Source organism: Moschus berezovskii, chromosome 8, assembly GCF_049115385.1.
Source record: "Moschus berezovskii isolate FMDL1 chromosome 8, NW_MosBer_1.0, whole genome shotgun sequence".
NCBI lineage: Eukaryota > Metazoa > Chordata > Mammalia > Artiodactyla > Moschidae > Moschus > Moschus berezovskii.
The window spans coordinates 901900-918438 of NC_142467.1; the positions used below are offsets into that span (position 1 = coordinate 901900).

General features: G+C 42.3%; 1 protein-coding gene across 1 annotated transcript in view; it reads left to right on the forward strand.

The window, feature by feature from the left end:
* TMEM232 (transmembrane protein 232) overlaps positions 1-16539 on the forward strand; it is a 235145-nt gene that overhangs the window by 17620 nt on the left and 200986 nt on the right. The window contains exon 6 of the mRNA XM_055430649.2: positions 7946-8100. Coding sequence (XP_055286624.2) covers positions 7946-8100 — 155 coding nt within the window. The remainder of the gene's footprint in view (positions 1-7945; positions 8101-16539) is intronic.

The following is a 16539-nucleotide window of genomic DNA, read 5'->3' on the forward strand; positions in this document are numbered from 1 at the left end:
AGGAGATCAGTCCTGGGTGTTCATTGGAAGGACTGATGCTAAAGCTGAAACTGCAATACTTTGGCCACCTCATGCGACGAGTTGACTCACTGGAAAAGACTCTGATGCTGGGAAAGGTTGGGGGTGGGAGGAGAAGGGGACGACCGAGAATGAGATGGCTGGATGGCATCACCGACTCTGTGGACATGAGTCTGAGTGAACTCTGGGAGTTGGTGATGGACAGGGAGGCCTGGCGTGCTGTGATTCATGGGGTCGCGGAGAGTTGGACACAACTGAGTGACTGAACTGAACTGAACTGAACTGAGTTGGAACAACAAAGGAAATTTAAAAAAATTTTGTAATAGTTTTGCTTGTGAGTCGCCTCATAGTTTCCCCATGCTTCCTTTGATTCCTTTCTAAAACTACCTAAAAATTAAGTGTATAAGTAAGAACATTCAAGCACATCTATCTGCGATTTTCTAGGAGTTAGTGTTTTCTCTTTGGCTCCTGACTTGGTGGAGGACCATTTATAGAAACAGTGACATACACTAAGCCCCTTGAATCATTTGGTTATTCTTACTAAGGAGCTTGTTTTACAGTTTAAAATATATTTTAATAATTTAAATGTGTAACCTAAGATATTGAGCAACAGAGAAAGTACTGACTATGGAAAGGAAGGACCTCTCACCAGCTGACCGTGTGGTCCAGCGTAGTCCATTAAACTCTGTAAATCCCCATCTGCGTACCTTTGAAAAGTAAAGGACATATTATTTTCTCATATTTGCCCTAACTAATCTACAGGGCTGTTGTGAAGACTGCAAAAAAGCATGTGCTTATAAATTAGTAAGAGCCATGCAAATGTTGAAAAATATACTTAGGAACTCACTTAGGCAGTTAAATACAATAATTCTCATCTAAGGACATGATTATGCTGACAATAATTGTGCTTAGTTATGTAGTTAATTGTGCTAAACCTAATGTGGTGGTGATTTGAGTGTTTTTCCTTTAATCAAACAAGAGACTGAAACCTTGACAGCCTGCATGTTACAGCCATGAGGTGCACGGCTGTCAGGGTCGATGCTGCTTTTCCTTAAATCAGGCTGTTTTTGTCGGTCTCGGCAGGCACACACAACAGGGGAATGGAGGCATACTGTTTTCAGACAGTTCAGACCCAGCTTTCGATGAACTGAAGCGGCAAGACTGTCAGCACATGGAAAGAACGCTTACCCTGGGACAAGTCTCTGGACCTCTGCGCTCTTCCACACTTTAGAACAGAGGGCGCAGTTCCAGTCTTTTCAAATACTATTTCAGCTCCACGCATGAGATTCTATGCAGAGATTATCACAGCTTTTAGCCTATCAGACTGATTGCCCTCCTTTTCCTGCTCCCGTTTCCTCCCGATGTAAAGAATATGAAAGGTAATGAAGCCACAGGGCTGCTGAGAGTTGCTGGTTCAGCGGGTTCGGTGGTTGACCGGGTACTTTAACGTTGTTGCCCAGTTTCCGCCCACTTCCTCTAGAGTAAGTTTAACCGAGCCTCCCCAGTTCAGTTGAGTATTTGCCCATTCAGCACCCGTCTGTCTCAGCTTCTGGGGAACGAAAGGGGGGAAGAAGGGAGAAAACTGGGAATATAAAAGATGACATCTGTATCCATCCTGTCTCTCTTCATTATTCATATGCTATAGCAGAGGATTTGTGGAGTTGTTTCTACCGCTCTTATCCTCCAGTAAGGCTACAGGGCCCATGACAGCATATTTTGGCCACTGTAAAATACTTTATTTTTAATATATTTATAAGCATTGGAGTAGAAACAATTTGTTTTCGAAGTGCTATTATAAAATCACTTAAAAAAGGAATTCTGTGGGATATAAGCATTAGGATACATATGATATGGGTGTTGGTTCTTTATAAAAATAGGAAATTTCCCTGCTGCTGGAACCTGTTTCTCCTTTTAATGTTCTTTCAAGCTGATCCAGACACAGGGCTTCCATTGACTTTGACAAATGGTACACTTTAATTGGCTCTGTGGATTGCAGAGCCAGAACACTGGATTGAGTTTTCCACTCGGTCCTTTGCTAACCAGCAAAGCTGAATTTGTTAAGCACAGTTGTCACATGATAATAACAACATGGTTCTTTGGAGAAGGTAGATTCAAATTCAACTGAAATGCAGCAGACCGTTTACTAACTAGGTGCATCCACCCTAAAGCACAAATAGTTTTTCGAAACCTTGGAAACATACAGGATTTACATTCAAATGTGTTAGCAGTCTCATCCTCCAGGGCTTTAAGTACTCAGTAAGCCAAAAGCATTATCTAAATTTGGAACATTCTGTGTTGTACTGTAATTATAAATGGTTTCTAGGAATTGGGTTAGACTGAAACACAGGTTCTTTAAAATTAGGAGCATTACCCTGTGATTCACGTCCTGTTATTCAGGGAACACACTTGTATTGAGAGAGAGGTCCTTTCATGGCAATGATAGCCATCTTCCAAATGCATGAAAGCAATGATGAAACTCCAAATGCTGTCTTTGAGCAGTCACAATAGAGCCCGTGCTTCAGAGTTCATTTTTGTTATCAGAGTCTGGTCACTCAGAGCTTCTCAGATTTGCACAAAATTCAAGCTGATGTGGTTATCTGAATTCTCAGCCAAGAGCATGGTGGCAGCACTTTGGCAGGTGGGCTTTATATCTGTACTGAGTTGGGTCTGAGTCGTGGCACGTGAAACCTCTCCCTGCCGGACGCGGACTGGCTGTGGTGGGGCTCTGGGGTGAACAGGCTTCCGGAGTTAGCGCACAGGGGCTCTGTAGCTGGGGGATGCGGACTCAACACATGACCTAGTCGCTCTGTGGAGTGTGGGATCTTAGTTCCCCGACCAGGGATCGAACCTGCCTTCCCTGCATTGCTGGGTGGATTCTTAACCCTCAGGGACGTACTCACCATAAGGTTCTGGAGGGCAGGTGTGGAGATCTGCGCAGCCTCCTAAGGGGAGCCTCATATGTACGCTTCCCTACTCATTAAAGCTGCCACCTGCCCACCTGCAGGGGCCGGCCTCCCTCTCAAGTATCCCTCCCCTTGTCCTTGGGTATGGGGGCTAGTTTGCAAACCAGCGTAGCCCAAAGCTGGGCAGCAGGGCAGGGGGAAATGAAGGAGCTATAGGAAGTGGCCGTAAAACCACACTGACCCCAAAAGAGAATAAGTTCCAATTCTCTGGGAATCATTTAATGCTGTGCTCCATGCTTGATACTTTTTAAAACTACAATAATATGAATTATAAAAATTAAAAAGAAATCTATGTATAGGTATTAATTTCTTATTGGACTGAAAATAAAATTAACAGCCAAATTTTATATTTTAAAATACATATTTTTATTTATGTACTCTAGTTAGCAGTTTGTTTGCAGATGGGATTTATCTGCCAACCGCGCCTTGGGTGGGACTGATCTGGTTCAAAAGTGAAGAATTCTGCACCACCCATGGCTCTCAGAGCACTGCTTCCTCTTCGTCTGCTGCGTTGTTGACATACACGATGATAGTATTAAATCTCATCATCATCATATTAATCCATTCTAGTTTGGCAAATACATTTTTCCTTTTGTAAAAAAGTAAAAAACAGGGAAGAAACTTTAGCAAGATTTTCATGTAAATGCTTGAATTATAGAAGGATCTAACACATAAGGATAAGAGATAAGCCTTACTTATCTGGAAAATTCTCAGGTATGGCAGGTTGGGGGAGGCACTAAAGAAACAGGAGTTCCCTTCAGATTTGATACTGCCAGAAATAGGGGCAGTTCTGGTTGGGTGTTTTGTAGGGGGCACAGTGACTCTGTGTGTGCGTAGAAAAAAAAAAAATCAAAATAACAACAAAAAAGAGGACAATGAAAAATCCCAGAAAACGTCATGTGAATGAAGAGATGTCACTGTCTGTGGTCTTGGAGAACTAGTCTCGTAGCTCAAGGGAGGGGTCCTTCTAATCTGGGTCGCTGGCACCCACAGCAGGACTTACGCCAGGACTGAATAAAGTGTATTTGCCCCATCAAAAAAAAGAAAAGAAAAAAAATCAAGTGGACTTGTTTATTTATCAGAGCAGTGTTGTCTGAGGTGGATACTCTGAGCTCACGTCCAGCAGAATAAAATGACCTGCCTGTGAGCCGCAGACCAGTTTATAGTCATACTGATGTCAGCTCAGTTCCAGAAGGCAGAGGCTTCTTTTTTCATTTTTAGTGATAAGTAAAAATGATGTCATATAAAATGGAAAATCAAGCTGAAATCTTCTCCAGGATCTAAATCCTGATCATTTCTTTACCAAAAGCTTTTGCAAATTTCTTCTGGTGATGGTCCATAAGTTTGTTAAAGAGAATTTTTGACCTAATTGAATAGTCTTTGTAGCCACACAATGTACATGATTTGAAAAAGCAAAACAAAGTATTGATTGTTTTTATTCATCAAACCATCCGCAAGTTTCAAAATGTATCTGCCTATATACATATAAAGCAGAGACATTACTTTGCCAACAAAGGTCTGTCTAGTCAAGGCTATGGTTTTTCCCGTCGTCATGTATGGATGTGAGAGTTGGACTGTGAAGAAAGCTGATCGCCAAAGAATTGATGCTTTTGAACTGTGGTGCTGGAGAAGACTCTTGAGAGTCCCTTGGACTGCAAGGAGATCCAACCAGTCCATTCTAAAGGAGATCAGTCCTGGGTGTTCATTGGAAGGACTGATGCTAAAGCTGAAACTTCAATACTTTGGCCACTTCATGCATCGAGTTGACTCACTGGAAAAGACTCTGATGCTGGGAAGGATTGGGGGCAGGAGGAGACGGGGACGACAGAGAATGAGATGGCTGGATGGCATCACCAGCTCGATGGACATGAGTTTGAGTGAACTCCGGGAGTTGGTGATGGACAGGGAGGCCTGGCATGCTGTGATTCATGGGGTCGCGGAGAGTTGGTCACAACTGAGCGACTGAACTGAACTGAACTGAACTGATTCACATATTCAGAGTGTTTGACATGTGAGGGTTGTCAGGCGTCCAGGCTGAGACTTCTAGAGTGATTTGAGAAAAGAATTTCAGTTATGTGGGCTACCACAAAGCAGAAAATTGAGTTATTTGGGTGAAATATATATATTAACTGAAGTCTGCACATCTTAGTCTGATGTCTCACATTAATACAGAACAGGCTTTTTGGGGAGTATTCTATTATTCTAAACATCAACTGGTCTCCACTTGCTCTTGTGGATGCGATTCCCTGAGTCAGTACCCTAGTGCAGAGACTGCGTCTTGCTCCCGCCTTGATTGCCAGCACCCGAGTTCCGGACGTAATGTAGATCAGTACACATCTGTGAGACTTAACAGTTGACTAGACTAAAACGTCTTCCTTTAAAGTCAGTCTTTTGGGCTCTGTGGGAGAGGGCAAGGGTGGGATGATTTGGGAGAATGGCACTGAAACATGTATACTATCATATGTGAAATGAATCACCAGTCCAGTTTCGATGCATGAGACAGGATGCCCGGGGCTGGTGCACTGGGATGAACCAGAGGGATGGGATGGGGAGGGAGGTGGGAGGGAGATCAAGATGGGGAACACATGTACACCCGGGACGGATTCATGTCAGTGTATGGCAAGACCAATAAATAATGTAAAGTAATTAGCCTCCAATTAAAATAAATACATTTATATTAAATAAATAAATAAAATTTATGTATGAACTTCTGGCCTTCTCTCTTATGAGTGCACAATATGAATACTTAAGTTGTAGTCTTGATGTTATTTCCAATTAAAACTATTTGGAATCTCTTTAAGTGCTTTTTTGGTGCATAAAATAATAAAATACTGGCTAAATTAGTGATTTGAGTACATATCACAGGATGTGTATTTGAATCTTTACTGTTGACAAAAATTCAATAGGAGTGCTATGTCTAAAAACTTTTTCTTTTCATATGTGAAACGAATCGTCAGTCCAGGTTCTATGCATGATACAGGATGTTTGTGGCTGGTGCACTGGGATGAACCTGAGGGACGGGGTGGGGAGGGAGGTGGGAGGGGGGTTCAAGATGGGGAACACATGTACACCCGGGGCAGATTCATGTCAATGTATGGCAAAACCAATACAATAATGTAAAGTAATTAGCCTCCGATTAAAATAAATAAATTTATATTAAAAAAAATAAAAAACGGACACACACACACAAAAACTGTCTCTTTGTACCAATTACTTTAGTAGATCAATTAAATCTTTGAAACTGTTAGGAAGCATTTTAAGAAAAAAATAGTTCATTCTGATTCAGTCCTGCATTCTGAGTTTGCAGGTGTTTAACATACTTTGGCCACCTCATACGTTGAGTTGACTCACTGGAAAAGACTCTGATGCTGGGAAGGATTGGGGACGGGAGGAGACAGGGAAAACAGAGAATGAGATGTCTGGATGGCATCACCAACTCGTTGGACATGAGTTTGAGTGAACTCCGGGAGTTGGTGATGGACAGGGAGGCCTGGCGTGCTGTGATTCATGGGGTCGTGGAGAGTCGGACACCACTGAGCGACTGAACTGAACTGAACTGAACATAGTTTCTTAGCAGACATTGACCATGTCCATTTAGGCAATACTTTGGTCCTTAGAGTGAAAATACACATTAAAAAATATTTCTTTGTTTATTTGGCTGAGTCTGGTCTCAGCTGTGGCCATTGGGATCTTCCTCCTGTTGGGGTACACAGACTCTCCAATTGCGGCACACATTTTATATATATATATATATATATATATATATATATAAATTTTTTAATTGAAGAGTAATTGCTTTGCAGACTTTTGTTTTTCTGTCATACATCGACAAGAATCAGCCATGGGTGCACCCACGTCCCCTCCCTCCCGTATCTCTCTCCCATTCCTCCCCATCCCACCGTCAGCCTGTCACAGAGCGCCTATTTAACTTCCATGCAGAGTACATCGTAGGAACGCTGGGCTGGATGAGGCACAGGCTGGGGTCAAGACTGCGGGAGAAATATCAGTAACCTCAGATACGCAGATGACACCAACTTTATGGCAGAAAGAGCCTCTTGATGAAAGTGAAAGAGGAGAGTGAAAAAAGTTGGCTTAAAACTCAACGTTCAGAAAACTGAGATCATGGCATCAGGTCCCATCACTTCATGGGAATAGATGGAGCAACACTGGACACAGTGACAGACTTCATTTTCTTGGGCTCCAAAATCACTGCTGATAGTGACTGCAGCCATGAAATTAAAAGACACTTGCTCCTTGGAAGAAAGGCTATGACCAAACTAGACAGCATATTAAGAAGCAGAGACATTACTTTGCTGACAGAGGTCTGTCTACTCAGAGCTATGGTTTTTCTAGTGGTCATGTATGGATGTGGGAGTTGGAGTATAAAGAAAGCTGAGTGCTGCAGAATTGATGCTTTTGAACTGTGGTGCTGGAGAAGACTCTTGAGAGTCCTTTGGACTGCAAGGAGATCCAACCAGTCAATAAGGAAATCAGTCCTGAATATTCATTGGAACGACTGATGATGAAGCTGAAACTCCAATACCTTGGTCACCTGATGCGAAGAGCTGACTCATTGAAAAAGACCCTGATGCTGAGAAAGATTGAAGGCGGGAGGAGAAGGGGACGACAGAGGATGAGATGGTTGGATGGCATCACTGACTCGATGGACATGAGTTTCCGCAAGCTCCGGGAGATGGTGAAGGACAGGGAGGCCTGGCGTGCTGCAGTCCATGAGGTCACAGTCAGATACAACTGAGCGACTGAACAACATTGTATGCTAGGGATCCATGTGAAAATAAACATATAAAGCTCAGATCAACTATATATTCTTATATAAAAATGTGTTTGAGTAAATTGTTCCACTTGGTGTAACATGATGTAGAGAAAAGCATTTAAAATTTATTTCCATGTTTATTCAAGTCAAAGTACTCTTTCTCAGACATATTATAATATTTCGCTTCCAGGAACATTTGCAACTTCGTCAGAAAGGATATGAAATTAGCCACCTGCTCTGGCACTGTGTTTCTGCCTGGACTTGTGTTCAGAAGAACAGTCCCCAGTTAAATAAGGTGCTTGAACATCTCACCTCTCATAAAGCACAGCTTCAAAAGAAATGCTGGTAAGTGGGATCCTATAAATCCAGAGTAACTCATGGAGAAACCTTTGTGTTTAAATGTTAAATAACCTTTGTACTTAAATGTTAATCACACCTTAGTTGACTATGAAAAAAATTTATAATCTCAGTTCCAAAGACAAGGGCAGTTTCTATAGTTTGTATTAGTTCATTTCATCAATAAATTGTTCTCACATTTTTTTGGCTAGATGAGCTTACTTGTATTGTCTTTTGTCTTTATCGAAGGAAATTTGTTATTGATAACTTCATTCCCACATTTTTAAGCATCTTTTACTTTTCAAGTTATTTAACAACAGTGAATTACAGATTATCATCCATGGAGGAATGTACTATGATTCTGTTTGTTTCCCTTGCCTTGTTTGTAAAGCGTAACAGAAATGACCCTTAAGTGTTAGTTCCCTCCTATACATATGGTAATTTGAAAAGGGAAAAAAAAGTCTTAAATTACTATGAAAGAGGGCATGAGTTCAATTGAGGAAAGAATTTTAAAGGAGTATTTCTGAGGAAACTGATCAGAGAATATCTCTTTCAGTATTTGAGGATGATCAGAGAATTTGAATTATTTTCCCACTACTAACAATCAATAATATGGAATGCTATAGCAAGTTGCAAATTCATATATTTTTCTTAAAATTAATTACAGTTTTTAAGCCTCTGGCAAGCCAATTCTGCATCAACCAATTTGTACAAATTTTGTCCATTTCTTATGGACAAAAACTATTTTCCCAGTTTCATTTGGATGTTTTTGGGGATTCTAGATCAAGTAAAGATTTCTGGAGAATAACTTAGAGCTTGTCTAATTTCCTTGAAATAGCCTATTTTAGAGTCTTGGAAGACTCTAACTTGATATAAAAATAAATTATATTTCAATATAAAAGTAAATATTGCATAACATTGTCAAGTTTATTTTCAAAATATTCTAATAATTACCAAATAAACATGTTTAGATAAGTGCAGTGGCTGATTAAGAATCTAATTTTGAAAGTCAAGCAATTATTTATTTTACCAATTTTCATTTTTACTATATTGTCAATATTGATTAATTTAATTTTTCAGTGATTTGTCTTTGAAAGCAGCTTAGTTGTGTCCAGCTGTTTGTGACCACATGGACTAAATAGTCCATGGAATTTTCTAGGCCAGAATACTGGAGTGGGTAGCCTTTCCCTTCTCCAGGGGACCTTCCCAACCCAGGGATCTAACCCAGGTCTCCCGCATTGCAGGCGGATTATTTGCCAGCTGAGCCACAAGGGAAGCCCAAGAATGATGGAGTAGGTAGCCTGTCCCTTCTCTGGCGGATCTTTCTGACCCAGGGATAGAACCAGGGTCTCCTGCATTGCAGTTGGATTCTTTACCAACTGAGCTATCAGGGAAGCCCTCAGGGACTTCTCTTTAAGATTCTTTTAAAAACTTAGTATTTTATGAATTTAGGGGTTGGGGGATTATACACAATTATCCTTACTTTACAGATGAAGCAGCCAAGGCCAAGTTCATCGACTTCGTGCTGACAGGAACCGGATCTCAGGGCCCAGCACCGCACTCTTTTTGGCGTATCGTCCTGCTTCCATTCTGGCTGCCTTACTTAGGGGACTGTTTTGAGGCGTCGTGTCACTGAATCATGACTTTTCTTTTTCTGGGAGGACATTGTGGAAATCAAGTGTGGGAGGGCAGGGTAACAATCAGACAGTGCTGAATGAGCAGAAGAGTGCACTGAAAAAAATAGTAAGGCGCAGAGACGGTGATGGAATGCAAAGGGCAATTGTTTTAAAGGACACTGCCAAGGCGTTCTGTGTTTTTTATATTTACTGCTTTTTAAAATTAATTTGTTAATTTTATTTTTGGTTGCACTGGGTCTTCGTTGCAATGGGGGCTTTTCTGTAGGTGCAGAATGGGGACCACTCTCCAACTGTGCTGGGGCTTCTCAGTCCTCAGTTCAGTTCAGTCGCTCAGTCGTGTCCGACTCTCCGCGACCCCATGAATCACAGCACGCCAGGCCTCCCTGTCCATCACCAACTCCCGGAGTTCACTCAAACTCATGTCCATCGAGTCGGTGATGCCATCCAGCCATCTCATTCTCTGTTGTCCCCGTCTCCTCCCGCCCCTAATCCTTCCTAGAATCAAAGTCTTTTCCAGTGAGTCAACTGGTCGCATGAGGTGGCCAAAGTATTGAAGTTTCAGCTTTAGCATCAGTCCTTCCAATGAACACCCAGGACTGATCTCCTTTAGAATGGACTGGTTGGATCTCCTTGCAGTCCAAGGGACTCTCAAGAGTCTCCAGCACCACAGTTCAAAAGCATCCATTCTTTGGCGATCAGCTTTCTTCACAGTCCAACTCTCACATCCATACATGACCACTGGAAAAACCATAGCCTTGACTAGACGGACCTTTGTTGGCAAAGTAATGTCTCTGTTTTTTAATATGCTATCTAGGTTGGTCATAACTTTCCTTCCAAGGAGTAAACGTCTTTTAATTTCATGGCTGCAATCAGCATCCGCAGTGATTTTGGAGCCCAAAAAAATAAAGTCTGACACTGTTTCCACTGTTTATCCTCCTATGGCTTCTCTTATTGTGGCCCCTGGGCTCTGAGCCACAGGCTTCAGTCAGTTCAGTCCTCAGTCGTGTCCAACTTTTTGTGACCCCATGGACCGTCACACGCCAGGCCTCCCTGTCCATCACCAACTCCCGAGTTTACTCAGACTCATGTCCATCAAGTCGGTGATGCCAATCAACCATCTCATCCTCTGTCGTCCGCTTCTCCTCCTGCCTTCAGTCTTTCCCAGCATCAGGATCTTTTCAAATGAGTCAGTTCTTTGTATCAGGTGGCCAAAGTATTGGAGTTTAAACCTCAACGTCAGACCTTCCAATGAATACCCAGGACTGATCTCCTTTAGGATGGACTGGTTGGATCTCCTTGCAGTCCAAGGGATTCTCAAGAATCTTCTCCAACACCACAGTTCAAAAGCATCAGTTCTTTGGTGCTCAGCTTTCTTTATAGTCCAACTCTCACATCCATACATGACTACTGGAAAAACCACAGCTTTGACTAGATGGACCTTTGACAGCAGAGTTATATCTCGGCTTTTTAATACACTGTCTATGTTCCAAGGAGCAAGTGCCTTGTAATTTCATGGCTGCAGTCACCGTCTGCAGTGATTTTGGAGCCCACAAAAATAAAGTCTGTCACTATTTCCACTTTTTCCCCATCTGTTTGCCATGAAGTGATGGGACCGGATGCCATGATCTTAGTTTTTTGAATGTTGAGCTTTAAGTCATCTTTTTCTCACTCTCTTTCACTTTTGTCAAGACTCTTCAGTTCCTCTTCACTTTCTGCCATAAGCGTGGTGTCATCTGCATATTTGGGTTTATTGATATTTCTCCCAGCAATCTTGATTCCAGCTTGTGCTCCATCCAGCCCATCGTTTTTCATGATGTACTCTGCATGTGAGTTAAATAAGCATGGTGACAATATACAGCCTTGACGTGCTCCTTTCCCAGTTTGGAACCAGTCTATTGTTCCATGTGTGGTTCTAACTGCATACAGGTTTCTCAGGAGGCAGGTCAGGTGGTCTGGTATTTCCATCTCTTTAAGAATTTTCCACAGTTTGTTGTGATCCACACAGTCAAAGGCTTTGGCATAGTCAGTGAAACAGAAATAGATGTTTTTCTGGCACTCTCTTGCTTTTTCAGTCATGCAGCAGATGTTGGCAATTTGATCTCTGGTTGCTCTGCCTTTTCCGAATCCAGCTTGAGCCTCTGGGAGCTCTTGGTTCACAGGTGGCCGAAGTCTGGCTGGGAGGATGTTGAGGCTCTGGTGGCTGCGGCGAGTGGCTCAGTGGTTGAGGTCCCCAAGCTCATTCGCTCGTGGCGTGTGTTTTCCTCCCAGACCAGGGACCTGACCTTGCTCCCTGCGTTGGCAGCTGGATTCTTATCTACTGCATGACAAGGAAAGTCCCATTTATTGCTTTTTTAAGAAAATAATCTTTCTTTGTATTGATGTCTCTAGTAAACAGAAATAACCCATTGACATAAAAATTTTTGTCTTTTTAAGTTAGCAATTTGACTATTAGGCAAGTTTTCTGTTAATTATAATGATAACATTATACCACATATTAAAAAAAAAACTTTTCTTTTTAAAAGTATTTAAGTTGTTTATGTGACCACCTTTGTAGTTTTCAAGAAGTTATAATTCCAGACAAAACCAAACAGACTGTGATATAATCACCAAAATCAAACCAGAAATGTTTTTGTATTTCTGGAGAAACTTTATTATTCATTTTGTGTACTCCGAAGTTTAGGTACATGTGAAACATTTTAAAAATGGACTAAATGTATTTAGGATTATGCAAAGATACTGAGGCTTCAGACCCTGATAGTAAATTAAGACTTTGTTAGGAAAGGGACGACAGAGGATGAGATAGTTGGATGGCATCACTGACTCAATGGACATGAGTTTTAGCCAGCTCCGGGAGTTGGTGATGGACAGGGAGGCCTGGCGTGCTGCGGTCCACGGGGTCGCTAAGAGTCGGACACGACTGAGCTGACCTGAGGATTTGCTGGACCTTAGAACTGTGACTCTTGGTAGAGGATATCTTTGGTTAGGGCCTGAAATTCAGTGGCAAGTGACTATTAAAAGGAGTAACTCAAGCGATTTCATTTTCCATGCATGTCTGTACAGTATCACACAGTAGAAAAATGACCAGAGATTTAAAATGCAGAGACCATTTAACTGATGGATCAGAAGAAATTTCTTAATTAATTGTGGCAAAAGTGTTCGGGCCAGTACAGGTGAGTGGTTCTCATCTGCGCATTTCTGATGCTGTCCATCAACAGGTAATTCATCCCATATGTTCCCACCTGACTTCTTATCACCCCGTTTATAAGATCATACCACACAAAAGGAAAAACACAGGAATGAGTGGTTTCAGCAGAGGCTGGAAAAGAGCAGTTCCAAGATGTGTGAAAAGGCCCCAGGAAAGACTCACAGAATTAGAGCAACCTCTATCTGTGGGGGACAGGGGAAAACTGAGGAAGGGACACGCACGCAGAATGGTAGAGTGTAAAGCAGGGTGAAGCAGGAGGGAAACGGGGGTGCGTGAGCCCCTTCCCGTGCCCCACACCAGCCTTCCCGTTGGAAGTTAGGCTGACTTGTGCTGCAGATCAGCTGCTGTAAGGCAGCGTTCCACGCTTAAACGTCGCGTGACGCTTCTTACTCTGAATGCTCCACCCTGTGGTCTGGCCTTTTACAAGCTGCACCACTTGCTCTGGGGAGATAGCTCAAGCCTGCACAAAAGGCTTTCTCATCCAACACGAAAATAATGAATTGTGTTTATAATTGAATTATTAGCCAACGAGGACTGCTGAGAAATGCAGCATGGCATTTCAAAAGAGCGATGTAACCTATAAAATTATACCTCCCAAAGCAAAATAGCTGATCTAATCGCACTGTGAACGTATTCTGAAAATGCTTGACAATTTAAAATTACACTGACATGGCAAGTGTTTTCCAGACGTAGAGTGTTCGTGTTTGCATCGAAATAAATTGAACAAAGAAAGCCCTGCCCAGCAAGGCCTTTAATTCTGGCCTCGTTGCTGACCTCCACAATGTCTGTCTCCCTGAACCCTGGTAATTATAATGTCATGTGACAGTCTAACCAGAACCAACCAGATGCAAGTTTTCACCACTAATCCTCTTCATTCTTCATGAGCTGAGATGTCAGGTTAGGTCCTCAGTCTTCTGATTCATTTCCTGGGTTTCTTATTGATCCTTTTATCCTCTGAGCTAAATATAAACATTTATCTGTATCAAGGATAAATAAACAATTTATGCTTCGCTCCCTAATGGTGCAGGGGGAGAAGCATTCAGCTTCAAATCGTAAGGCCTGAGTTTTATTCTCTGGCTACCTGTCTAATTTTGATTGAGTCACATAACCCCCATGAGCAGAGTCTGTTCATGTTAAACAGAGGTAATAGCCATCACAATGAAAGGTAAGTAACGTGAAGACACTTTTATACCGAGTCTCCCCCTAATCCTTCATTTCCTGCTAGTTCAGATCTGAATTAATTTTTTCCCAGACTCCTGCCTACCGAATTTCTGTCTCCATGCCCGACACATGTGCTCTCCTGAAGTTAACTAAATCGGACGCCAGACTCCCTTTCAGGGCCGTTTCCCATGCTCTCCCCGCCCCTGTGACACTGGGCTTCAGGCCCTTACTGTCACGACTCTGCTAGCTTATTCACTGGTCTCTTCGCCTGTGTGTTCTCCTCAGCAATCTGTCATACTCCGCTGCTAGGGTTACAACATAAATATGATTATACCATTCTTCAGCTTCAAATTATTTAATAAGGACTGTTTCTACATGGCACAGGGGTTGCAGCTCCAAACAGGGTCTCTTAATTTGCAATGCTTAATAAAAAATAGAAAACAAGAGCAAACGCAAAGTGTGAAAGAAAGATCTTTCTACTGGGATTAATTACCCCCGGCCGGTCACACCGGCAGACCACGTGTCTGACCGACTGGATGGAAGCAGGCAATTAGGGAGCACCTCGGTGCTCGGATGAAATAGCCGTCGCGGTCTGCCGACAGCCCGTCCCTTCATTCCCCTGACTTCCTTCCCCAGCTTGCCAGGACTGCAGCTCTGTGTGCAGAAGAAAGAACCCTTTTAGCAGACAGGCTAAAGGCCGGATCTTTCTGTAGCTCATCTCTTCTGAGTATCAGAAATCAGGCATCGGCAAGAGAAATGTGTTCTGTAAACAAGTTTTCCTAAGTGGTCAAGATCAGGAGAGAAATTCTGATTGCTGTCTTTTCCGTGTGCGGTGAAGATGAGACTGCTTTGTTTATGCTAATGCTCCCCATCTTAGCCCGTTAATGTGGTCTTTAGTGTCCAATAACGTTATGGTTCAGTCACTACTTAAAATGTTTGTTTTTCTCAAAGAATGGTGTATGTATTTAATTTTCAGATCCTATTTATAAAATAATGTTGACTTACTAAAATGTGTCCTTCCCACACACTGTCAGTCATTTAATTCTAGGATTTTCCATTCTTAAGCTGTTAAATGCTATTCCTTTCTTGGATGGCTTGAGTAAAGTTCTCAGTATGGATATCAGTTCAGTTCAGTCACTCAGTCGTGTCTGACTCTCGGCGACCCCATGAATCACAGCACGCCAGGCCTCCCTGTCCATCACCAATTCCCGGAGTTCACTTAAACTCATGTCCATCGAGTCGGTGATGCCATCCAGCCATCTCATTCTCTGTCATCCCCATCTCCTCCCGAACCCAATCACTCCCAGCATCAGAGTCTTTTCCAGTGAGTCAGCTCTGCGTATGAGGTGGCCAAAGTATTGGAGTTTCAGCTTTAGCATCAGTCCTTCCAGTGAACACCCAGGATTGATCTCCTTTAGAATGGACTGGTTGGATAGGTGACCTGTTTCTTTAGGAGAGCCCCTGATTACATGCAGCCCTTGGCTGAGTAACATTTGCCACTATTTTTCCCCCTAAGAAGTGTAAGTACATTTTGTGTGGCAATAAGTTACTTTGCTCATAGTTCTTTTTTTTTTTTTTTAATTCCCCTCTTGAAATGTCTAAATGTTGCTATGTGATTCCTGCCTTATCGTTGTTATGAGATGGTCAAAGCCAGTCTGCCTCCCTTTGTTTTGTCTGTTTTATTTTCAACCCAGAACCTTTTAGGAATATCTTTGTGGTTTGCAGCAAGGAGGTGGATGCCTCCTCTGATGTCTCACTGAGCACCGTAGGACGCTGTCGGGGCCCATTCTCTGCTTTCCTTGGCGAGACGCCCCCGCTGTGTGAAGCTGTGGCTGCTGGCCTGCACTTCAGGAGGGTTTCCACTGATTACTCATCTTCATCTGCTCCTACATCTGTTCCTAGCGCCCTCCTCTCTCTGCCCAGGGCGTTTCTTTCACACATATATGCCTACCGTTACATTTTAAATCAAATTTTGGGCCTCTTGGCATTGGAGACATTTTCCTTCATTTGGGTCACGTTTTCTTCATAGCTTTAAATTCCTTAAAGTTTCTCTTTTTTGTGTATGGTACTACAGATGTTTGTTTCTTTTCGTCTGGTTGTTTCCATAGGAATTTGATATTAATGGATCTCAATTTGCCCGGGGTTGTCTTCCTCTAAATTATTGAAGAAATTTTCAAGTTTGCTCCCTTTTAAGTGCCTTTTTTTTTTCCTTTTTGGTGCTTAACTGTCTTCATTATGAATTTGAATTATATTTTTATAATTTTAATTTTTGGCACTCTCTTTTTTTTTAACTATTCCACCTTTCACCTCAGTATCAAGGCTTTTCATTGTTGTTTCTTCCTAGGCTTTATTAAAGATGCCTAAAGGGTCTTGTAAAATTGTCTTCTGGCTCCCGTAAGAAATCGTTTTCAGAAGCATGATCATCCCTTAGTATTCAGACTGATC